Source organism: Aptenodytes patagonicus, chromosome 21 (assembly GCF_965638725.1).
Source record: "Aptenodytes patagonicus chromosome 21, bAptPat1.pri.cur, whole genome shotgun sequence".
NCBI lineage: Eukaryota > Metazoa > Chordata > Aves > Sphenisciformes > Spheniscidae > Aptenodytes > Aptenodytes patagonicus.
Window position 1 is genome coordinate 8000591 of NC_134969.1, and position 23917 is coordinate 8024507.

The 23917-nt window shown below is 51.5% G+C and overlaps 3 protein-coding genes across 6 annotated transcripts in view; 2 read left to right on the top strand and 1 right to left on the bottom strand.

Annotated features, from left to right (window-relative positions):
• The first annotated feature begins 14 nt into the window (after positions 1-14).
• Positions 15-6740, top strand: SMPDL3B (sphingomyelin phosphodiesterase acid like 3B). Its single transcript, XM_076357223.1, has 8 exons — positions 15-101; positions 216-429; positions 2113-2210; positions 2781-2924; positions 3524-3696; positions 3851-4031; positions 4623-4756; positions 6197-6740. Exons 1-8 carry the CDS (start codon positions 38-40, stop codon positions 6587-6589), a joined length of 1401 nt encoding a protein of 466 aa, XP_076213338.1. The 5' UTR covers positions 15-37; the 3' UTR covers positions 6590-6740.
• A 2058-nt stretch (positions 6741-8798) lies between these two features.
• Positions 8799-11757, top strand: XKR8 (XK related 8). Its single transcript, XM_076357212.1, has 3 exons — positions 8799-9091; positions 9793-9989; positions 10767-11757. The coding sequence occupies exons 1-3, from the start codon at positions 8799-8801 to the stop codon at positions 11504-11506; spliced, it is 1230 nt and encodes a 409-aa protein (XP_076213327.1). The 3' UTR covers positions 11507-11757.
• Positions 11758-13174: 1417 nt separating this feature from the next.
• Positions 13175-23917, bottom strand: part of EYA3 (EYA transcriptional coactivator and phosphatase 3) — a 76443-nt gene continuing 65700 nt past the window's right edge. For 3 of the 4 annotated variants that reach the window (XM_076357620.1, XM_076357621.1, XM_076357619.1), the window contains 7 exons: positions 23243-23332; positions 21366-21424; positions 20296-20456; positions 18576-18690; positions 18021-18142; positions 17633-17733; positions 13175-16785 (listed from right to left, as the gene is read on the bottom strand). In XM_076357620.1, coding sequence (XP_076213735.1) covers positions 16705-16785; positions 17633-17733; positions 18021-18142; positions 18576-18690; positions 20296-20456; positions 21366-21424; positions 23243-23332 — 729 coding nt within the window. In that variant the 3' untranslated portion in view covers positions 13175-16704. The remainder of the gene's footprint in view (positions 16786-17632; positions 17734-18020; positions 18143-18575; positions 18691-20295; positions 20457-21365; positions 21425-23242; positions 23333-23917) is intronic. The other variant, XR_012996946.1, reaches the window with a different exon arrangement.

Sequence of the window (23917 nt, forward strand, 5' to 3'; positions counted from 1 at the left end):
GCTGCTGCTGCTGCTGCTGCTGCTGCTGCTGCTCGACATGCAGCCCGTCATGCAGCCCGTCGCGCTCCTCCTGCTCTGCCCGCTGGCCGCGGCTCTGTCAGGTAAGGGGAGGCACCGTGCCCCGCTCCCCGGCCGGGCGGGGGGTCCCGAGCGGTGCCCGGCGGCAGCTCCGCGCCCCCCGCCCCGCTGAGCCTCGCGTCTCCCGGCGGCGGCAGGGCGCTTCTGGCACGTCACCGACCTCCACTGGGACCCCGACTACAACGCGGCGGCGGGTGCCGGGCAGGTGTGCCCCTCGGGCGGCTCCCGGGCCGTGCCCGCCGCCGGGCCCTGGGGCAGCTACCTCTGCGACGCGCCCTGGCGCCTGCTCGCCTCCGCAGCCCGCGCCATGAGGAGCCGCCTGCAGCGGCCGGACTTCGTCCTCTGGACCGGGTGAGGATGGGCCGGGGGCCGGGCCGGGCCGTGGTCCCGCCGGGAGGGGATCCGCTGCCCGGCCGCCCCCCAGCAGCGGCGGTCAGGCGGGCTCTGAAGCCGCTCGCTGACGCGGGTCTCCTCAGCTCACCTCCATCCTCCCGCTGCGGTCCTGGGGGCTGAGGGATGGTGTCTGCCTCTTTAGAGAGCTGCTTCTCCGAGAGGAGAAACACCAAATATTCCAGGAATTGGCAGTGGGGGTTCCGGGGTTATGCATCGCTCTCGGACTGCGGCGCAATCCTGCCTGCTCTGGGGGTTGCCAGGGTTTGGATGGGAGAAGGGGCAGCCGGAGGGCTGGGGCGTAAGGAGCTTGTGGGAGATCCAGGGCTCTTTATGTGGTAACCGTTTTGGAGAGGTGAGATAAGGATGTGCCTTATAATGCAAAATGGAGGCTTGGGGGACAGCAGAACCGCAATGAGGCCTCTCAATGCCAGCAAGAGGTTCCCAACAAGCCCCAGCAGTGAGAAACAGTAAGGTAAGGAGAGGATCACAATTCACTATCCTTCCTTTTCTTTTTAATTATGGCCAGCCCAGTCTGACTTCACACAAACTCTGAGTACCTGAAACGCCCGGGGGAATGGGACGTGCTCTTTCTGTTGGTGCACCAAGTCCCACCTGTTAAAGGCAGTGGGAGGAGAGTCATTGCAAAACAGACTTGTGGCATTCCTTCAAACTGTAAAGAGGCACCTGGGAGACTTGTCTCAAAAAGGGGCTGTTTTGCTTTAGAAGTATGAAGCGTGTCCCCAAATGGAGCATGTTTTCTCCTAGTATGGTCTCCAGAAGTGGGTACCCTATTCCACAGGAGGCCTCAGTAGCACTTACAGACAGTAAAAGCTTTATTTTGCATGATTATGGTAAGTATATATGTCCTCTTGTAATGTTTACTTTTATTCTGCAACATCAACCTGTAATCTGCGGTAACCTCCAGTCCTGGTTTGCAGTGCTGTTGCCTGACCCCACGTTTTAATTTTCTGTCTCTGCGAATGATTGTTCTTACTTAGAAGTAGTTATTGGTCCTTATGACTTTATGTTGAGCTTTCTCCTTCCTTCAAACTATTTCCCCAGTTCTTTGACATCGTTTTGAATTTTGACCTTCCTCTCCAATAGGCTTGTTGACAGCCCAACATCATCTAGAAATGCCATAAGCATGTTAGTGAAAACACTGAAGCGTTTGTCTGCCGCATTTTTGGAGGCAGACCTCAATGATCACTGCCTTACTGGAGGTGTCCTTTGTTTCATTTTAATGAGAGTTGTTATTCTGCTGTGCAAACAGCTTTGCTTCACTATTGCCGATCAGATGTTGACCTGAGATTGCAAAATGCTGTTCCTTGCAATATTTCCAGTCAGCTTTAGTGTCTTATTAAATGCACTGAGACAGAGTGAACCTCCACTTCATATGGTTGTATATAGATTTTTCAAGGTAGAATAAAGTGGAGCCAGTTTTCACTTTGAGCAATTCCTTGAAACTCCTTCAGTGCCTTGGCCAGTCAACATAGCGCTGGTTCCCACCCCAAAAGCTTTGACTTCATCTTTATTTTCTAGGAGGCAAAAAGAGAAATAAGCAAGTTTCTCTGCCTTGCTTATCACTTTAAGCATATGCCCTGTTAGTCACAGATAGTGACTGTGATGCTTTCATTTTTCTAGAGATGATACTCCGCACATTCCCAATGAGAAGCTTGGAGAAGAAAAGGTTCTGCACATAATAGAAAATCTGACTTCTCTGATAAAAGAGACGTTTCCAGGTAGGATCTGAGGGGATGAGAAGGGCAGAGGGGCACAGAGTCTCATGCAAAGGGCTTACCAGGGTGGAGAAATCACAGAATTGGGTAGGGTAAAGGCACAGAAGGGCTGTGGCCATTGGGACTTGATTGTCCTCTTCCTAATTGCTGTACGGCATGAGGCATGTCTGAACTGAGGCATCTGATGCACACTCATTGTTTCAGGTTAACTCACTCAGAAGAGAGGAAAATAATTGTTTCTGTAATTAGTCGTTAAGACAGAAAAGGCTGCAAGATTTCATCACACTTAATCCACGTCAGCAGTAGGTGAAGGAGCATTATTGATGGTGAAAGCTCACTGATTCATCTGTAAAGCCGTGGCTCTGGGGTGGCTTGTCCCGAGGAGGGATGGTCTTTGCAGTGTTGTACCCCCAGTCAATGCAACCACATGGCTGTGGTGTGGATGATTTGCTTTTGCAAAGCTCTCAAGCCACGCCCTTCTTTCCAAGTCTGTGAGTGCCTCAGGGAGCTTTGGTGCTGAGGAACTCTGAAGCAAGCATGGATTCCTCTGTGCCTCCTTTTCTCTGTCTCTAGATACTAAAGTCTACGCAGCGATGGGCAATCATGACTTCCACCCCAAGAATCAGTTTCCAGGGAAGGAGCACAGGATCTACAACCGAACAGCTGAACTGTGGCGTCCCTGGCTGAATGATGCTTCTGTTCCTCTTTTCAGAGCAGGTATGGCACCACTGGCTCATGTTGGCAGCACTCTGGGGAGATGGGGGTGGTTTGGAGAATACCACAAATAGTTTTCCCTGCTTCTATGCTCAGAGCAACAGTATTTATAGAGTATTTGCAGAGGAAGCGTCCAATTTAATGCTGATTTCTAGCACGGAGTTCTCCCGCATGCGAGAAAAGAAATTTCTTTATGCTTTAATCTATCCTGCTTTCCTCGAGTTACTGGAAAGTGTCCCTGCAGAGAATGCAGAGTGGTGAGCTTCAGTGGAGGAAAAAAGAACTTTTAGGAAAGCTGCTGGTGCAGGCCAGCACTGTGGCTCTCTAGGGCTGCCCAGCCCCTGGTGCTGCACACTGTCCCCATGCAGGGTCTCCCTTCACCTGGAGAGGCATAAGCACGACAGGAGGTACACAGGGGGAAGAGTCACTCCAAATCCCCATCCTGGAGTGATCAGAGTGCTGCTGGCACCTTGTCCAGACAGTGACTCTGCTGCGGCTACTGCCAAGGAGAGCTGAGAGGGATGGAAACAAAAGGGATCTGGGGTCACACCAACTAGCGTGACCAGACCTGCAGCTCTTTCCCTGCCGGTTGCATTTTTCAGGAGCTTTCTACAGTGAGAAGCTGCCCAGCCCAAGGACAAGGGGGCGAATGGTTGTCCTCAATACCAATCTGTACTACGACCAGAATGACGAGACAGCTGATGAGGAAGATCCTGGAGGACAGTTCCAGTGGCTGGAAGAAACACTGACCAATGCCTCTAGGGCAGATGAAATGGTATTAAAAGAAATGGATAAACAAACTTTGTAGAGGGCTTCTCCCAGCCTGGAAGCTCTTCTCACTCCTGCTACCCCCTCTGTGCAGTCACAGCAAGCCAATGCTCTGTGGGAAGCGTGGGCTTTCCATTCAGTGCAACTCTTCGGTTTTGTAGGTCTACATTGTGGGGCACGTCCCTCCTGGCTTCTTTGAGAAGAAACGAGGCAAGCCCTGGTTCCGGAGTGGCTTTAATGAACGATACTTGAAAATTGTGCAGAAGCACCACAGAGTGATTGCTGCCCAGTTTTTTGGGCACCATCACACAGACAGCTTTCGGATGTTTTACAGTGATACAGGTACCGGTTCTGGCCACCCAAGCATTTGCGCGATAGCTCTGCCAACCCCCAGAAAATCACTGTCGATGAGAGTTTTCAGTGTCTGTTAGCTGAATGCAGTTGAGGAGCCAGAAAAGGCTTGTGGAATGCTTTGGTCAACAAGATACAACAGTGGTTCTGATCTCCACCCCCAGCCTGTAGCTCCAGCCCTCCTTCCTGCGTACCCTCAAACTTTGTTGTTTCCCCTCGGTGCCTTGCAGCTCCTTGTCTGCTCCCTATTGATGGGGTTTGGACATCAGCTGAGACATAAGGGAGCAGTTACAAATCTTTGGGTGCTCTGGGTCTCCTTTGCAGAGTGTGGTTCTCTTGTGCACCCTCACTGCAAGAGTCTTTGACAGCAGTGGAAAGCCTGTTCTCAGCTGCAGCAGACCCATGTTCAATCCCTGATGCCGTTCAATGTGGTGACTTTACGTGTGTGCTGTTGTAACTAGGGCTGGTGACAAAGCTGCTGTTTGCAGTGTGGTCAGTTCCTGGGGTGCTCACTGCAGCATAGACAGGGTGTGATACAAGCCAGGGTCTCCCATTCATGGGTTGTTTTGCTTTTCTGTTAAGGTTCTCCAATCAATGTCATGTTCCTGGCCCCTGGAGTGACTCCCTGGAAAACAACGTTACCTGGAGTGAACAATGGGGCCAACAACCCTGGGATTCGGGTGATCGACTATGATCCAGACACCCTTCAAGTGTTGGTAGGGGATCCCCATGTGCTGCACGCTGCAGTTTTAGAAGGATGCTTTAATTCCTCCATATGGTTTTAACAGGCAGGACTACAGGAGCCAAGCGGATGTGTAGGAGGGGACCTCAACCAAGATACTTCAGCCTCACGCCTAGCACAAAGATTTAGTAAGAGCGTCAGTGAGTAAAGGCAAGGTGACCACGGTCAGCTGACCCAGGCTGCCTGCTGGGATGAATTCCCCAGGGCAGTGCAGGACAGGCTTTGTCGTGTTCTTCATGTCTTTAGCTAGTCTCCTTTGACACTTGCTTTACTACCTAGGTAACATGGATTGCAGAACTTCTCTTTGGGGACTGACAGACTTGTCAAACCCCCTCCAAAAACTTTTAACCATCCAGAAAATTATTTGGGTCCCCCTACTTGCTAAATTGATTCATTTGTAATGGATCCGAATTTAGGTGAACTGTAGGGGCAGCTTTTGTTTCCTCTGTCTCTTATTTGCAAAGAGGTAGAGGATGGGGTGTTTGTGCCTTTCTTTGCAGTGGATAAAGCTGTAGGTGCTCTGTTTACATGTTTATAGCATTTGTTTCTCATGCTAAAATACACTGTGGAAGGCTGGGGAGCTAGTGGAGCAGAGAGAAAAAGGGCAAGAGACTGAGAACAGAAGTTGTGAAAAGCTTTATTCTTTAGTTTGCTCACAGTTGAGGAAATAACTTATAGAATCATAGAATCATAGAATCATTGAGGTTGGAAAAGACCTCTAAGATCATCGAGTCCAACCGTCAACCCAACACCGCCATGCCCACTAAACCATGTCCCTAAGTGCCTCATCTACTCGTCTTTTAAATACCTCCAGGGATGGGGACTCCACCACTTCCCTGGGCAGCCTGTTCCAATGTTTCACCACTCTTTCAGTAAAGACATTTTTCCTCACATCCAATCTAAACCTGCCCTGGCACAACTTGAGGCCGTTTCCTCTTGTCCTATCGCTTGTTACTTGGGAGAAGAGACCGACCCCCACCTCGCTACAACCTCCTGTCAGGGAGTTGTAGAGTAACTTCACTCAGTAAGTAGCACTACTCCAACCCTCGCTTCTGCCAGTGGACAGTGCTGATAGTAAATAACAGAGTGATTCTGAAGCAGGCCAGGCTCAAAATTCCTGATGTTTGGAGGTAAAAGTCAAGCAGAGAAAAGCCATCCCTTCATCCCTTTACGAAACAGGGTGCTTATGCGGCGAGTTGTGGAGGCTCCCACCTGAGGTGTCTGTCCCCAGGTTCACATCTCGGCAGAAAGCACCTGTTGGGAGGCAGCTCGACCCTCGCTGGGCAGGGAGACGCGCTGCCTGCGGTGAATGCATGTGTCTGGGAGAAGGGGCTGATCACATCCTAGCCAAACATTTCACTCAAGGCCTGATCCTTTCCTGATTTGTCCGTGTTCTGTTTTTCTCTCCCTGCAGGATATGGTGACTTACTACTTGAACCTAACTCACGCCAACATGATGGCCTTGACACAGAAGGAAGAGTTCCCAACATGGGAGGAAGAGTATAGGCTGACAGAAGCCTTCCAAGTCCGTGATGGCTCTGCGCGCTCCATGCAAACGGTGCTGGAGAGGATATCAAAGGATCCACACTATCTGCAGCAGTACTACGAGTTTAACTCTGTCAGATATGACCTCACCCCATGCGAGGAGGCCTGCCGCATTGATCATGTTTGTGCCATCAGGGAAGTTGATTTTACAAAATATAATGAGTGTGTTAAAACCAGCAGCTCTGCCTCTGCCATCATCAGTGGTTGGCTTTTATTATTCTGCTTGTTCTTAGGACTTCTCAGTCCCCAGCAAGCGCTGTAATGACAGAGCAAGAGAAAATGAAGAGAGCACAGGTTCACGATTGTCATGGTTTAATCTCAGTCGGCAACTAAGCACCACGCAGCCGCTCGCTCACTCCCCCCCACCCGGTGGGATGGGGGAGAGAATTGGAAGAGCACAAGTGAGAAAAACTCGTGGGTTGAGATAAAAACAGTTTAATAATTGAAATAAAATTATAATAATATGATAATAATAATAATAATAATAATATACAAAGCAAGTGATGCACAGTGCAGTTGCTCACCACCCGCCGACCGATGCCCAGCCAGTCCCCGAGCAGCGGCCCCCCCCCCCCAGCTTTCCCCAGTTTATGTACTGAGCATGACGTCCCATGGTATGGAATGTCCCTTTGGCCAGTTTGGCTGTGCCCCCTCCCAGCTTCTTGTGCACCTCCAGCCTTCTCAGTGGGTAGAGAATGGGAAGCTGAAAAGTCCTTGGCTCGTGTAAGCATTACCTAGCAACAACTAAAACATCGGTGCGTTATCAACATTGTTCTCCTCCTAAATCCAAAACACAGCACTGTACCAGCTACTAGGAAGGAAATTAACTCTATCCCTGCTGAAACCAGGACAACGATGCACACGAATCGGCAATTGTGAATGCTTTTGGCATCGAGAACTTATGCGGAAACCAAGACAAAATCAGTGGCTTTTAGTAAAAGCTCCATGATGTTGATTTGAAATCTAGAAAAGCTTGATGTATCAGGAAAGGGCAGTGATTGCTACAGTCTTTTTGTGCCAGACTGACTTGCATCAGGGAGTCTGTCTTCCTTCCTCTGCGACCTCTGAGGTAGTCTCAAGGATCAGGTGAAGACCAGGCCTCCCCGTGAACTTCAGCTTGCTATGGATGAGAGCTGTGAGCTGCCACGTGTTCCCGAGGAGTCCGCTGCCAGGTGGGTTCCTCGTGTTGGCACACGCTTCTCTTCTGGAAAGACCACATGGAAGGTCTTGTTTTGGTGGCTTTGTACAGCAGCAGCCTTGCCTTTGGCTTATGAGCAGAGCCAGGTGGGATTAGTTCTTCCTTTGACAGCGTATGAACTTCAGCAAGTTTGGGCCATGACTTTCACATGTCAGCGCCCAAGATGAGGCTCCAGGGTAAGAAGCTTGATTATAATTTTTTTTTTTTAATTTTTGGGGTTTTTTTTTTTCCCCCCAATTGCTGAGCATAAACAGCTCTTCCCTTCTGTCCTCTCTTAACTCGCATCCACTTAGTGTCTTCCTTCAGCTGGGCGTTGCAAGCTGACCTTGACCGCTTTGCCATTAGGAAACACTGAACGATTTGCTGATTTACCGGCCTTGGGCTTCGCTAGCTTCTCTGGGAGCCTCGAGGGAACCAATACAAAGCGATGGTGTTGCACCCTTTAGCTGTGGGTGACTGAGACGCAGAAGGAATATTTGTGTTGTCTGTAAAAGGCAGCTTCGGGCTCACAGAGGCTGCGGGGGGAGCGGGAACTCGCGAGGCGGTGGGGTGTCCCGCTCAGAACACGCAGCCTGAGCACGCCCTGGATGGGCGGCGGCCCCGGCGGCTCCTGCGGGCCGCCTGCACGCTGCCGACGGAGCGGTCTGCCAGAAAGGGGCGGGCAGGGTCCAAGAGCAGAAAGGGCTGCGGGGGCGAGGGGGCAGCGGAGACTGGGCATGCAGGCGTGGTGGCGAGCCCAGCGGGGCAGCCGCCCCGGAACGGATGCCTCGTGTCGGAGGAGGAGCAGGGCGCAGGAGGCACAGCTGCCCCCGGTACCGCTTCAGAGCGTGTGCCGGAGCGATGCTGCGGCTGCCCGAGAGCCGCTGTCGCGGGCTGTGCCGGGGCGCTCCCAGCCGGCCCTAGGGCAGCCGGCTCAGGGCGGGAGTCCGGTAACGGCCGGGGGCCCCCCTCTGCGAACGCCTCCCTCCCGCTGCCGGACCCGCAGGGCTGGCTGCCCCCGGCTGGGCCCTCCGCCTTCCCGGCACCGCCGTCCCCTCCAGCTCCGTTGCACCAGAGCTCCCTGGAGCAAGCGCTGGTCTGTAGGTGGCTGGGGAGGGGCGCTGGGGGGGGGGGGACGGACACGGCTGCGGCCCCGGGGGGGGGGGGAGAGGGGCGGGGGGCGCCGCACGGCCCGGCGAGGCCCGGGGGGGGGGCGGGGCGGGGCGGGCCGGTCGGGGGCGGGGCCTGCCCGGGGCGGGTCCGGGAAGCGGGCGTGCCCGTGCCGGCCCCGCCGATGGCGCCGCGGGCCGCCCCGCGGTTCGGGCCGCTGCAGCTGGCGCTGGCGGCGGCGGGGGCGGCGGCGGCGGCGCTGGACGTGTGCGCCGACGGGTGGGGGGCGGCGGAGTACGCGCGGGGCGGGCAGCCCGGCTGGGCCGCGCTGGCGCTGGCGCTGCTGGCCGCCGCCTCGGTCGCCACCCAGGCCTGCAGCTGGCTCTGGCTCCGCTCCGACCCGCCCGCCCTGCGCCCCGACGTGCCCCCGTGGCTGCTCGCCGCGCTCCACCTCCTCCAGCTCGGCTTCCTCTTCAGGTACGGCATCCCTCCGGTACCTCCCCCCAGCCCCGGGCGTGCCCCCGCCCTCCCAGGCTGCCCCCGCACCCTGCTCCTGCGGGGAACGGGGGCCCGACCCCCTGCAGCTACCGCTCTGCCCGGGGAGCCCCTTGGACATCCCGGCGGCCGGGTGCCCCGCCCCGCCCATCCCCGGGTGTCGGGGTGCCAAGGGGCTCCCCGGGCAGAGCGGTTTGGCCCAGCCCTGGCTTGGAGCCAGGTGGAAACGCGTTGGTTTCCAGCTGAAGTTTCCCACCCATGTCCCAAAGCACCGGCTTTGCTCCGTCTCCCGGTGCTGTCGCCGCTGCCAGAGGCCTCCTGCCAAACCGAGCAGGGCTGGGTGTCAGAGCCTGCGGGAGCAGTGAACGCCCCGAAACCTTGTCCCGTCCTCAGCTCTCCCGGCTGTTTGGGGAAGCAGCATGGCTGCACCGTGCCTCCCCTCCCAGGGGAAGGAAATAATCCATCTGCTTCCACCGAGGGCGATGCTCAGTTTCACGCTTGAACTTCACACAGCGGCTGGGCATCACATGGACACCTGCGGTGCTTGGCTTGGGAAGGGGAAGGGAGTGGTTTGAGCAGAAATCGGAGCGTTTTAAGTTGACCTGCCAGGGCAGCGTGAGGACCGAGGGGCGTGCTGCATTGCCACCCAGCAGCCCCTCACCACTGGCCGGGTCCCCACACAGGTGCCTCCATGCTCTGAAGGTAGGCTGGAAGGTGTGCTGGGCGAAGGCAGAGGAGGAGGAGGAGCAGAGCCGCATAGCCTTCCTCTCCCACGACATCAGCATGCTGCGCCTCTTCGAGACCTTCCTGGAGAACACCCCGCAGCTCACCCTGCTCCTCTACGTTATCCTGCGGACAAACAAGGCAGAGCCCTCCCAGGGTGAGGGGTCTGGGGCCAGAGGGGGAGCGCTGCGGGGGTGCAGGCTTGAGGTCAGAGCAGACTTGGACGGGACAGACCAGATGGGCTGTCCAGGGGCTGCAGGACCCAGCAGGACACTGTTCATCTGTCCTTATTTGAGGTGTCATTCTTCTCCCATGTCACTCCTTCCCTTGATGTGACACACAGGAGGGTGGACCCCTGTCCTGCGCTCGCATGCCCCAATGGACTATGCTGAGCTTGGGTTGGGAGGGTTGAAGCTGGAGGACCTCTGTCGTCATTCCCCTATGTGCCACAGGAGAGGCTGAGGGTCAGGAGAGAAATCAGGAGCCCGCTGGGGAGTGGGGAGATGCTGTTGTGCATGTGGACGGAGGGTGGAGCGCAGGCCACCGAGGAGGTGCTTTGGTGTCCGTTCTGGGGTGGGGAGCAAGTGTCACTGCAATGAAACGGGGAGCCCAACCATGCGCTGGTTGGGTGGAGCCAGCACTCATCTCCTGCCCGTGTGGGCTGGGGGCTTCCCTGGCTGGGAGACGGGCTCTGCAGAGCTGCTCGGTCCCGTTGCTTCTTCCCCACCTCCTGGGCAAGGCCAGGCACCAGCCTCCTCCTCGGGGAGGGCAGAACGCCGGGGGAGAGAGACAGGTGCTGAGGCTCTGACCCTCCGCAGCAGCTGCTTTGCAAGCTGGTGGGAAGCTCATTTTAGCAATGCCGGGCAGGGGGAGGTTTGAGCCAGGCTGGGTCCCCCTCAGTCTGCCCTCAGCATCTCCACCACTGTGTCTGCAGGACTGGGGATCTGCACTGCGTTCCTGTGTGTGACCTGGTCTCTACTGGACTACCACCAGTCCCTGCGCTCCTTCTTGCAGGACAAGTACGGGCTGAGCCTGGGCTCCTCCATCGTCTACTTCCTGTGGAACCTCTTCCTCATCTGCCCCCGCATCCTCGCGGTCGCCCTCTTTGCCCTGCTCTGGCCCTATGGCGTGGCTGTCCACTTCCCGCTCGTGTGGCTGGCAATGTTCGTCTGGGTCAGCCTGCAGGGCACAGACTTCATGGAGTCGCCTGGCCCCGAGCAGCTCTACCGGGCCATGGTGGCCGTGATCCTCTACTTCAGCTGGTTCAACGTGGCTCAGGGGAGGACGCTGTACCGCAGCATCATCTATCACGGCTTCATCCTGGTGGACAGCACGCTGCTGGCCCTCTCCTGGCTCTGGTGCCGGTCCCCCTCTGACGAGCACTCGTACCTCGTCCCGGTGGTCTCCGCCACCCTGCCCTGCTATCTGCTGGGGCTGGCGCTGAGAGTCATGTACTACCAGTGGCTGCACCCCAATGTGCAGGCGCAGCAAGAACGTGGCTATGACGAGGTGGATGCCAACGCGAGGAGCGATGGGCTGGCATTTCGCTCGCTCTCGGTGCCAGACCTTGTGAACAGGCGGATGCAGTGGCTGGCCCAGACCCAGTTTCCCATCTCCCGGCCAGCAGGGCAGCGCTTCCTGAATGGGGATGCTGCTGTTGAGTCTGCTGTCTGAGGCCGGCTCCTCCAAAGTGACTTGCCAGGGAGATGACAGATTTGTTAGTCCTGCTCCTGGTTCTGTCCCCCCAGGCTGTTGTTTTGGGCAGCTGGAGGGACCAGGCAGAAACCAGGGGTGATGTGCAAGCACCCGGCAAGTCCCGCAGCACACAGCACAGCTCCCATGGCTGTGCCCTCGGGGAGAACCACGGTGTTTGTGGGGGGTCCAGCGTGTTGTGGCTGCACTGTCGTGTCAGCTTCTCTCGTTATTTATTATTAGCTTTTTCAAAAAAAAAAAAAAAAGAGCAATGGTTTGTTCTGTCTGTCTGTGCCTCTCCTGTGCCTGCTGCCGCCGTTGCTGCTTGGGGAGGTGGGTGCTGGTGGGGCAGAGCTTGTTCCCTCCTTGGGAGCAGCTATCTGATCTATCTGTTTCCAGCCAGGATTTTCCTCCTTCTGTTTTGCTGCTAAGGTCAAAGATCGCCCGTTATCGCTGTGTTCAGGGTGGGATGGGGAAGGAGGCAGGGAGTTCCCTGTGCCGGGAGAGTGGCCGCCCCTGGCAGGCAGGGGCAGCGGGGTGCCTGCACCCTGGGGAGGGTCTTGTGGGATGGTGTAGGGTCAGGGCATATGGGGGCTGTGACCCTGCCTTGTGGCAGTGCTTTTCCCTTCAGAAATGGGGAAGCACGTTCCAATGTGGATTCTCCATGGACAGAAACGTTGCTTCTGCCATTTGCTGGGTCCCTTCCTGCCTTTCCCTTCCTGCTGCGGGCTGAGAGAGGGGCAGAGCTGAAGCTTCATGCTTGAAGCTGGGCTCTGGGGCCTGGGCTGGTCAGGTCACCCCTTTGCTGCTGCCCCAGACTGTCACGTTTCTTCTTCGAGCAGCAAATGCTGTTTGTGGGGTGGGGGGCTGGCAGGGTGCAGCAGCGCCATGGGACCCCGTCCTCCTGGGGGGGCAGTTGCTGTGTCCCGGTGTATGGCTGCAGCATGGCTCAGTGCTTCTGGCTTATTATGGACACCTCATGGTCCCTTTGCTGGCATTCCCACCACCACACCCCGGGCGGTGCTCCTGACGCCATGACCGGGCTGGAGTTGGCCACGACTGGTTTCTCAGCCATAGGTGGCCATTGATGAGGTCAGTGTGGGGCTGTGCTGGCTCCTGGGCACTGACACCCACTGCTTCCTAGGCGGAGCTGCCCCCCGGCTTGGTGCCAAGATCCGAGCAGGCCCCAAAATGGCCCCTGGCTTTTTTCCATTGCCCAGCCAGCAGCCGTGGCAGATCCTGGCTGCCCACAGCGTTGGCCCTTGGCCTCTTCTCCTCGCCTCCGTCACCTACCCTCCCGGCAGGACCCTGTCCCAGGAGGGGACCTCCCCACACAAGGGCAGGGGGAGGCAGCAGGATGCAGCTGGAGGAGTAGCTGAAATGCTCGTTTCACAGCTGTTCCTATAACAAGCCTGTGGCCAAGGACAGTGGCACTGGAGCAGAGGTGGGGAGGAGGGTTGTTTGTTGGCCTTGTACAAAAGAAAAAGGGAAGGGAAGGTTTGTGCGGGACTATCCAAGCGCCGTGTGCCTCCCCTGGGCACCACAGCAGAGGCAGGGAGTCGGAACCTCCACCGCTGGCTCCCGGCCCAGGCCATCGCAGGGGACAGGGACTGACTGCAGGGGTGTCAGAGAATAGGCTGAAGCAGTGACTATAGAAAATAAAGACTTTATTTTTTTTTTTCCAGTTCATAGGACAGTTCCCATTACACAGACCACGAACAGGTAAAGGCTCTGCAGCCAGCAGCACGTGGGGCTCACCCCTCTCCCGCTGCCGAGGGATTGGTAGCGTAGCAAGGGCTGCTGCAGGCTCCGGGGCGTCCTGCTGCTTTCCATGAGCGCCAGCACAGACATCTCCCCCAGGGCTCTTGGAGGCAGCAAATATTAGTGGATCAGGTGGGGTTTTTTTAAAGCCTCCACGGCTGCGGTGAAGCTAGAGGGGAGGCCGGTAGCACCTAGGCAGGCTCGGCATCAGTGCCCCGGGCCAGCAGGCTGGCATTCATTCAGGCATTCGGGTTTGTCATCAGTTCAGCTACAGCCGGGTTGGGGGTAACGGGAGAGCACAGAGACAGAAAAAAAAAAATCAATGTTTGGATAGAGGTGCTGTTCCTGCCACATGAGAGACAGGAAAAGTCTTAAATTCAGCCAACAGAGGAAAAAATAAAATAGCCAGGTCAACCTTTATTAAACATAAACACAGAAATGTACCATCAACCTCCTATTATAAAAGTACTTTACATACATTCAAGGAAACATCGTATAAATATCAGTATGAACCGTCACTGGCTGCGAGAGTTCCACACTCAGCTAAAATTTTGCCGACATCTTAAAATTTCCTTAAAACATTTTAAAGTAAACAAACACAAAGCAAAGCCAGCCAGCTGCCAGGCTGCTCGGTACCTTGGGTCCAGCACTTGCTGGGAGTGCCTGGGCAAAACACATCCCACCTCCCAGCGTGGGCCAGCACAGCTCTCCTGCAAGCTGCTTTGGACGTTAGTGAAGCAGAGGGGCTGCTCAGCCACGCCGGATGGTGGGAGGTTAAGGCACAGGTTTTAATCCCAAAGCTCAGCCAGCCAGAGTACAAGACGTGCTCCGAACAGGCTGTTTCACAGGCTGGGACATCTCCCAGGCCCGCCTACAGGAGACCTTTGGATGGGCTGGGGACCCGCAGAGAGATGTTCAGGATCCAGCACAGAATCTTCTGTGACTGCGAATAAGTCCTGATCTTCTGGTAACATTTCAGACCCTGGGAGCAATGGGGCTGGTTCTCGGCACGGCTCACTTCCTACCAGATCTGCTCTGGCTGATGCAGTAACAACACAGGGACCCCAGATGAACTGGACCCTTTATGGACCCCGCAGTAATGGAGCTGTAGCCCTGTGGCATCTCTCCCTGATCTGCACGGGCCCCCGCTGCTGTGAAACACCAGCACACATCTACACGGGCTGCCCCAGCTGCGTGGGAACACCTGGTAACACACCTGAGCTCACCATCTTGTGTACATGGCAGATGGGAGAACATCCACCATGGGCTCCTGCTCCTGCTTCTCTTCAACCTCTGCTGCTGAGCACTACCCAGCACGTCCCCAGCTTGCTCCAGGGGCTCTGCTGGGCCAGCAGCTGTGAGCAGAGCAGCAGCTGTCAGTGCAGCCAGAAGACATCCCCTCCACTGAGCTGTTCAGGAACACCCACAGCAGAAATTGGCTCCTCAGATTTTTCTAATGGGGCGAGAGGCCATGGTGCTCACAGACAGCAGCTTCTACACAGATGGCATGCTCCTGAAGCAGAGAGTTCCTGGGGAAATATGACCCGGAGCATCCGCCTGAGATCAGAGCACAAGGCCAACAACTAGCAAGGAGCTGGATGGAAAGCAGACTGCTCCCAACTCCTGTGACAACCTTGGAGAAAGAGAATCTCCTCTAAGTTTTTTTTTAAAAAAGCAAAACTGGAGCTAGGAACATGTGAAACAGAGACCTCTGTGTCCAGTCCCTTAGCTCTGGGGACCCAAACCCCTTGCTCTACGCACCTTCTCCGTGGTGGTGACCGGAGCTGGCCTAGGAACAGACACTCCTGGGGCAGAGCAGAGCATGTGCTGAGCTGGCCCAGCAACTCCCCCAGCACTGATGGAAATCATTCCTCATTAATTAATGCCATGAAAGGACTGCAGCAAACACATCACCTGCTCCTGTGGGCACAGCCTGAGTGGGTCAGTGTCCTCCCTGAAGTGACATGCTTTCAGACCAGCCCCCCACGGGTCCCAGACGGGTGATGCTGGGCTGGAGACCAGAGATCTGGAGGGGTTTGAGTGCAGCTGTGGTGTTTGGCTCAGCAGGAGCAGCAGAGGCGTGCGATGGGGCACAGCAGACATCTGTCCTCTCTGCAGAAACCCCAGGCACCTGCTGATTTGGTGCCATCGGGGTACAGGGAGGAGGCAGATACCACTGAACACAGGCTGACTTGGCACAAAACCAGCGCCCTGTGCCAGCCCCCAGTCTCCAGCTGGCTATTTCTGGCTAGTGGTACTGCAGGTCACTGACTCCAGCCTTTTTTTCTGGGATGGTAGCAGAAAAATCAGCGTAACCATCACTCCCAAGGCCAGCGTGCTCCAGGCTGCCAAGTCACAGTGTCTTAGAAAATTAAGTCCCTCTTAACAAGGGTTTTGTTTCTAACGATGTAGTTAGGCTAATGCAAAGAAGAATACAAGAAAATTGAATCTGATTCTACTAAAAGGAACTTACTTTCACAAATGGAGTCAGGAAAGCAGAGGTGAAGGTTAATAACCATACCCTTCTTTGTAACATTCATGAGGATTTAGTTCTCTCAAATTATTCCTAGTCCAGACGAGGACTCTGTTCACATCTGAGCAGTCTGCAATAGTGTTGTGCTGTATCTACTGTTCATAGGCAGTTCTGTTTTCCTTTACAGGGAAATCTGTGGGATCTATGGTGTGGGTCATGGATAGCTGGAATCCAATGATCTCCTGCTTGTTAAGAGGGCTTGTGCGCACATTGACTAGAAGCCACCGGGATCAACTCAGAACACCAACACCTCTACAAGGAACCACGTACCCCAGAAACATTCCCCTATCTTTCTATTTTCCAGTAATCCCATGTTGAGGAAATAACATAAGGACATTGTAATAAATTAACTGCTTTGAACACCCAGGGAAGGAGAGAGGACACATTTCACAGCAATAGAGGTATTTTTGACATTTTCATTAATATTTCCCGTGGAAAAAAAACATAGGTCTTTTCGGCTTTGCGAAACAAGGGAGGTTCAGCTCTGCCATCAGTATTTTTCTATAAAAATAAGGTTTTGTGTTTACTTGGGTTCTACAACTAAGCTGAATCGAAAGGAGAAGGCTCTTACAAATACTTCTGCTGTTGTATCACCCTCTCCCTCTGGAGACTACCTGCTAGAGGAATTCAGCTGGCTTCTGTAAGTCTCTTCTTCAGACAAGCTCTAGCTCTGCTGAGTCTAGTGCTTCTTTATATGACACCTTTGTACTTGGCAGGGCCTGTACTCCTGAGGAAATAACCTGGTGTCATGTTTTACTGTACAGTTTGCATTAGGTATGTTTTCTTCATCAAGCTGAAAAGTGGGTTCCCAAATGTATGAGATTTCTTCCTCCCCAGCGATGGAGAGAGCTTGCAGGAGCTGCAGTCACGCCTTTGCTCCAACTTCTTACAGGAAGTCTAACTCGAGGGCTTGGTGAAGGGACACGAGATCTGCATGATTTGTGATCCTCCAGAAAGGCATGTTGTGCTGTAACAGAGAGATGACAAAGTCAGGTTTATCGTAATGATTTTACAGCTAGGTGAAAGCGGTCAAGGTACACCTGTAGGGTTGTGCAATACGGCGTTTATGACAGCACTGTCTGAGCATACCATGTTCAGGAAGGACCTCAGCCATATGCACATGGGTACCTGAAACCTCTCTTATCTGCACATCTGTTTATGATGGGCACCAGCACTGACTATCAGCTGCTTTGCATGCTCATGCTGGAAACCTCAGCGCTCGGCTATGAGCTGCTACTTCACCCAGGAAAGCCTTTCCAGGGCTCCCAGGGAACCTGCATAGATGACAACTCTGGCACATGGCAGACAACATGAAGCACGCAGAGACGATGTCCTGACAGTAATCTATGCACTTCACTGCCCTTCATTAGCATGACTGAATGACCTGTTCAGTCCAAATCAATCAAACTGTTTGCTCCTTGTTTGTAATTCAGACTAATGGTAGATGCTATGTATTGATCTGACTGCGGGCAACCGAGTCCTGACTCCCTCCGTGCTTCCGAGAAATTGCATTATCCTAACTGATAGCTGCAGGCTACGATCAAGACATGCTACATCAAGATACTGTTTTACAGGGACAATGTTATACACAATCCTAAACAAGAGTAAAACAGAAACTTTAAACCCCGAAGAGCCAGAAAACTCCCCATCTTAATGTAGTGAAAGATCTCTTGCATCAAAGGCAAAGTTTCCTCCTGGCTACCCCTGGCCTGAAGAGTTCAGCCCTGGAAAGAGAGTCCCTGCATAAAAAGACTGCTGCAGTAACTTCCCTTTGCATCTACCCACATCCCACCTCTGCAGAGCTAGAAACCCACCTGCTTAGCCGCAACCTCTTCATCACGCCCATCTCCAATTACCACATAGGTGACTTTCTTTCCAAATCGTGACACAATCCTCTCAAAACAGCTCTCTTTACCTGCCAAAAGACAACCCCACTATAATGAGCCTTAGGCAGAGAGTAACAGAAGCCTGAACAGGTCCCTTCTTCCCAGTACAGAAACACGTTCTTGTCTTACTGGGAAGGGGTTAACACCCAGTTCAGCTTGTGAGGCCAGGAGCCACCACTATTACATGGCCAGCTGGACCACAGCAGCCATGGGGGCTGCTCAGCTGCAGAAATTGTATTTTCTGTGTAAAAATCCCAGCTAACCCGCAGCAGATGCCTCAGTGCCAGGTACTCAGGTACTCAGCACAACCCCTTACCTATTTTTGTAGCACTATAAATATTTTCGATGGGAAACACCTCGCCCAATCCATAAAGGAGAACTTTGGCAAGAGCTGGCACCAGTTGGGTTGTTGTGATCAGGATGTTCACACAGTTTTTTCTAAAAGAAAAAAAAACACTTGTAAAAGCACATCTGTGGCCAGTGGCGCCGAGGGCTACTCTGGGCAGCTTGCTTGGCTTTCCAAAGTGCCACGTGCTTTGTCGTCCTGCTTTCAAGAGGCTTTTTAGGCCAAGATTTTGATGTGTGGTTTTTGCTTGTTTGTTTTTTGTTTTAAACAGAAATTCTCTCACAGAAATGCAATTTTGTGAGCACAGCCCTATTAAGGGGACCTTCTTAACAACAGATGTTGCAGCAGAAAAATCCCCAAGGGTGCTCAGGAGTGGAGTTCCTGTACTCACTCACTTTGCTTCCCAGTACCTGTGACAAGCAGCAGTAGTATTACATATGGACACTGCTGCAACAAACCACTGCATGCAAATCTAAGTGAGAGAAAGGGCTGAGAAAGCAACATACACATTTCCAGTTTCCATACCTGGACTGTATGAGTAGCAGGGACTTTAATGCAGTTTCCAGCCAGGAATCCGTTAGCACTTCTATATCGGTCCTTAGTCGCTGCAGAGCTTCCCTCTTCTGTGGGCTAAGGAGGCCTGGAAGGCAAGCAACACAAGTTTTCCCAGCTGAGCTGGCAAGTCTAACATAGAGAGAGACATCACTCAATTTAACAGCTGTTCTGCAATAAATAACACGGTACTGTGATGTGATGCACGGTACAGCATCTGAAAGCTGAGACTGTCTCAAGGCAACGGGAGAAACCAGCTTCCAGCGACACAGATGAGCCCAGACACCCATCTGTGACTCTGACTGTGGGGAATTGGGCAGATACTTTTCTCTGATTATTTCAAGACATTTCTCAGGATACGTGCAACAAAATGCATTTCTCTTGTACAAAGCACTCTCAGCAATAGGTGTTGTCCGAGGCCACAGACGGCAGGGGAAGGAACTCCTGCCCTCTCTGACTTCCTACTTCCCAAGGACCCTTTCCACTTTATTCCTTTTAGATATCTTTTTTAATCCCCCTTTTTTTTTTAATCCCCATATTTTTTATCCCTTTTAGATATCATTTTCTCAAAGCATCCAGTTTTGAATTAAAAGCAGACAGAAATGGAGCCCATACACTCAAACCTGCTCCCGTCAGTAAATACAAGAAGAAAGGAGCACCTTGAGTCTGAACCTCTCTCCACCCTATTTCCAGCCATGACGTACAAACCTCCCACCTCACTCCAGCCCTGAAATACACCAGTCCTCTGACAATGAGGCCACGGAGGGACTCATTGTGGGCTGCGCTGCCAACTGCTTTACCATGTGGCTTTAGACAGGTCCTGAAAAACTTTGCACCCAGGTTTCCCACGTGCAAAATATGGAATAATGGTCTGATCCCTACCAGAAATAAGGTAATTGCTTCATACTGAAATGCAGACCTACACTGATAATTTTTAAGGCTGAAAGTTACAGTTTTGGACACCTGGTTTTCAGAAAATATGTCCAAGAAAACGTTCTATCAAGTTTTTTTTGTGCAGGCAAAGGGTATCCAAACCCACAACCCATGAGGCCGAGTCACCCTGCCAGGTGAGCTGCTCCAGCAGCACCCTTTTCCCAGGGATGTCAATGCCAAGATTCAGACTAAACAGAAAATTTATCTACATTTGATATCTGTGCTTTGCATCATTATTACTACTTTGGCATTGGAAGGGAAGCAAAACTAGATGTTTTTAAGTGACTTTGTGAACAGATGGTAGAGATGTCATGTCAGACTATGAGCACAACAGCCAAAAGTGTGAACGCGGTATTTCTTGACAATGGCATGATGAAAGACAGATTTTGTGAAGACACGAGTGAAAAGACCTCCTAAGCAGCATGACATGTAAGTCATTTAGGTCCGCTCTAAGCAGAGTGACAGGCAGCCTTTCATACAAAATTAGCAAAGGGACACTGTTTGCACCAAAATTTTCTCTTAGATACAGGATTGACTGACCACCCCTATCTACATGATAACTCTCAGACTGCACTGGCATGCCATTCAGTTTTGGAAGATGTACCCTCTTAGATTCCACAGAGATTTGATCTCATTTAGCATTAGGAGAATGGTTACTTTTCATGTCCAAACATTCAGGAAAGCAAAAGCTCTGAGGAAGGACGGAGTCTGGCACCACAAACTGTTTAGTGCTCAGATATTGGTGCAGGTGAACACTCACCTCCAACGTTAGTTTTGTATTTGTCGTAGATCTCTCGTACCCTGCGGTAGCGGAAGGCCAGTTTTCTCATCCAGTCCACTCCACCCTGGACACCAACCGATGAGCTGTGATTTGCATTACTTCCTGAGCCACTGAAGCCATCCGTGGAGAAATTGTAGTTGCTATTTCAGAAAAGCAGATCTGTTACGTGTGCCACAGCAGCAGAATCACTGCAGCTTTTCTGGCGGGGTTGCAGACTTCAGCTCTGACAGCAGCTAGAAAAGCACCTCGGAGAGGAACTCTGCACAACCACCACTGCACCCCAACAGCAGAGGCCGACTTCTATTGGCAACATACTCTGATATCCAACTACATTTGCTGCCGGTTCTGAACTGCTGTACTGAAATGTACTGATTCAACTCTTCTTTCACACCCTCCACTACAAAACCTTCCTTTGCTCTTTGACTGCTCACTCCTCTGTGATACGGAGCATCCTTCCCACTAACCCCGTTCTCATCATGCAGTGATGAACCCCAGCATAGTATTTTCCAAACATTAACATCCGTGTCTTTACATCACAGCTGCAGCTCCACAAGCAGATGAGCTGCTTTACCAGCTCATGACTGCAGGAAGCAGGTCCTGCTTCACCACTTCCCCGTATTTCTTTCTCCCTGACAGACAGGCACTTCTCAGACCTTTCCATGAGCCAGTTCAGCTCTTTAATGCAAGAGAAAACTTACCATCACCCCGCCTGATAGTGTACAAAATCAGCTCACAGAGGGATGCAAACCATAGGGAGACTTTCAAAGGTCAAGATCATGAAGTTTGGAGCGTTGGTTCTCCATTCATGACATGTCATTGAGCACACAGGCAACATTCAACAGTGGACAATATAATTCACATTATAATTCTGAAAGTCTTAATGTTTTGTAGATCTTCAAGGAAATACCACCCAGCAAACAAACACCGTTTGCCAAGTTTCATCCCCTGCACAATGCTGACCTCCATCCCTTAACCCCATTTGGGTTTGAAGTCCCCACAAAAAACAGATTACATCAGCTATACATTTCATACATTCATCAGTACACCACCTTAAATCTTGGCCATTGTCATCAGATGCCACATCTTCTATGTGTACCTGGTCACACTCCTGTTTAAGAAAAAAATAAAAATAAAGTCACACTGTTGTAATCCAGAAATATACTGAAATTTGCAGATTAAAGAAAGTGTGATATAAAACAAAACCCTCAGATTTCCCAACAGCAGTAAGCCATGCCATACTGCCTCCACAAACCTATACACAGCTTCCATTAGCTTTGTCTTCCAGTACTAGGTTTTACTTCTTGGCACCTACAGGTCCTTGCCAAGACTGTGATTTGAAGTACCAGAAGTGTCTGAAAAAAGCATGTTTCTATGACATTTCGAGTTGTCTGCAAAAAAGGAACTTCGACATCACTAAATGGGTTGGACTCAAAGCTCACTTGTCAGTTGAAACCCTTTTGCCATTTCACAAGAACAAACCAAACAAACCCAAAAATACCCCAAGACCGCATTATCTGGTCAAGTATTGATATTCCATTTCATCAACACAACGGTCAATTCCGTTACCGGAGAGCCACAGCATGAACCCTGGAGTGAAACATCAGCATGGTGGCACTGCCAAGACTCTGGTGCTTAGCACAGCTGATTTAACCCAGAGATAAACTGCAAACACCTTAGGACAAGAAGTGAATTTTCCACATTTCAAGAATTTCCCACTGCTGCTACTAACCAACACCTACAGCTATAAGTGTTGTTGTTGATCACATAGTTAACATATCAGTGACTACCTTTCCAGCACAAGAGACTGTATTTGGTGTTGTGTTTTGAGGTTTTTTTCTGGGGCAGGGAGGTAACTGTCATTACCACCTTTGCGAAGTTCACAGTTGCAAGTAGTCACAGCCACAAATGGAAACTTCATTTAAGTTTCTATTTGCATCAACAAAAACATCTTGTTTTCCCACGATGTATATCAGTGGTGCACCTACAATTAGTGTTCACTGTTCATATTCAGCCTTCCTAAGCTTTAAACTAGTCCCATAAATTCTGCAAATTAGTTTCATGAGTCCATATTCGTGGACTCATATCAAAGATGACATGAGTCAGAAAATTTGCTATTTCCAACCATTTAATTCCAGATTCTGGCATAACTTCACACCTTCCTGTATAGATCGCGTTACTGTGTCCATTACAATCTGATAATATACCATAGCACAGCAGAGGGCATTGCCATGATTAAAGCAAAGATTTATATTCAACTTCTGTGGAAGTGGTGCAGAACAGCAAGATTTATTTAATTTGGCAAAGAATACTGTGCATGAAAGAGGATGGGAGCTGATCAGAAGTCCTTGAGGCAGGATGGGAACGGGAGAGCAGCAGAGATAGCTTGCAGGAAAGAAAAATGGAGGGTGCTGTGGGACCTCCAGGTGTACAGCATGCTTGTCTACGGAAGCGTATCCTTCATAGCTGTTACACAGCCAATGTAACCTACTGAGATACTGGCTGAGATGCACAAGTTGTATTCTGCCCTTGGCTTAGTCAAAGCCCCTGAGAACTGCCATTCTCAAGGTCACCTTTTTCCCCCACATCTCTGGTCTCCATTTCAAAACAGGATCAGTGAAAGCAAAGTGCTTACCAGTCCATAATGAAAATATAAGACAAAGCAGACATCACTCTCTTTATACAGGTTCAAGCAGAAACCCATGAGAGAGCTAAGAGAGCTCATGACACTGGAAGTTTGCAGAATGCCTGTCTCAGATAAAAGAGTACACCTCTTTGATTTGGTTGTGCTTAGAACCACTTCAGTTTTGGCAGACTGCTATGTTTCAGCATTACATAGCTCTAAAGCACAATAGCCCTCACAAACGGTGCAGTGTAATTCTAACTAGGTAACGTGGAGCTTTGCCTTTCAAAAACATTTGCCATGTACCTCCAAGTCATTGAAAAACAAGTGAGTATCAGCTACTTCAAAAATCATCTCCTCCATTGACAGACCTGAGCCAATCACTAGAGTTGGATCCTGGCAAAACAAGAAGAGAAAATGTAAATTCACTGTGGTTACAGGCAGAAGTAAATTGTGATAAATATTTAATCAGTTACATTGCACAGAGTTTCCACTGTATATCAAGCCTGATGTAATTCCACCTGCATTCAATGGTGTGAACTACAATTTCCCTAGTATTTTAAACAACTCAATAAAAAAAAAAATCCACATTCTGGTAATACAGCGACCCAAAATTTAACAAAACACTTCAGTACTGCATAGCAGGGACTGATGCACTTTTAGAAGCAACACAAACAAAACATTCAAAAATCTTCAATATATTTTGAAGGAGAAAAAGTACTTCTTTTCACTATGTGCTATGACCTCAATAATTCCCAATTATGGTAAAAACAGTTTGACATTTTAAGACTTGTATTATTAGAAGGGAAATGTTTGTGGTGTCCATATCCTAGCTCTGTATAAAGCCAAATTTAGTGTTCTTTCCCTGCCTCAAACTGCCAACAAGTTAAAAGTATTACCTTATATATTTAAAACAAAATATTATTTTCTATTCCTTTTCCAAAGATTAACATTTACTTCTGCATAACATATATAGTTTTT

Excerpts from the sequence above, each read along its gene's own strand:
- SMPDL3B (XM_076357223.1), top strand. The coding sequence starts at position 38 with ATGCAGCCCGTCATGCAGCCCGTCGCGCTCCTCCTGCTCTGCCCGCTG. Across the intron at positions 3,697-3,850 it reads CCTCTAGGGCAGATGAAATG|GTCTACATTGTGGGGCACGT; the intron begins GTATTAAAAGAA and ends TCGGTTTTGTAG. Across the intron at positions 4,032-4,622 it reads GATGTTTTACAGTGATACAG|GTTCTCCAATCAATGTCATG; the intron begins GTACCGGTTCTG and ends TTTTCTGTTAAG.
- XKR8 (XM_076357212.1), top strand. The coding sequence starts at position 8,799 with ATGGCGCCGCGGGCCGCCCCGCGGTTCGGGCCGCTGCAGCTGGCGCTG. Across the intron at positions 9,092-9,792 it reads CAGCTCGGCTTCCTCTTCAG|GTGCCTCCATGCTCTGAAGG; the intron begins GTACGGCATCCC and ends GTCCCCACACAG. Across the intron at positions 9,990-10,766 it reads CAAGGCAGAGCCCTCCCAGG|GACTGGGGATCTGCACTGCG; the intron begins GTGAGGGGTCTG and ends CTGTGTCTGCAG.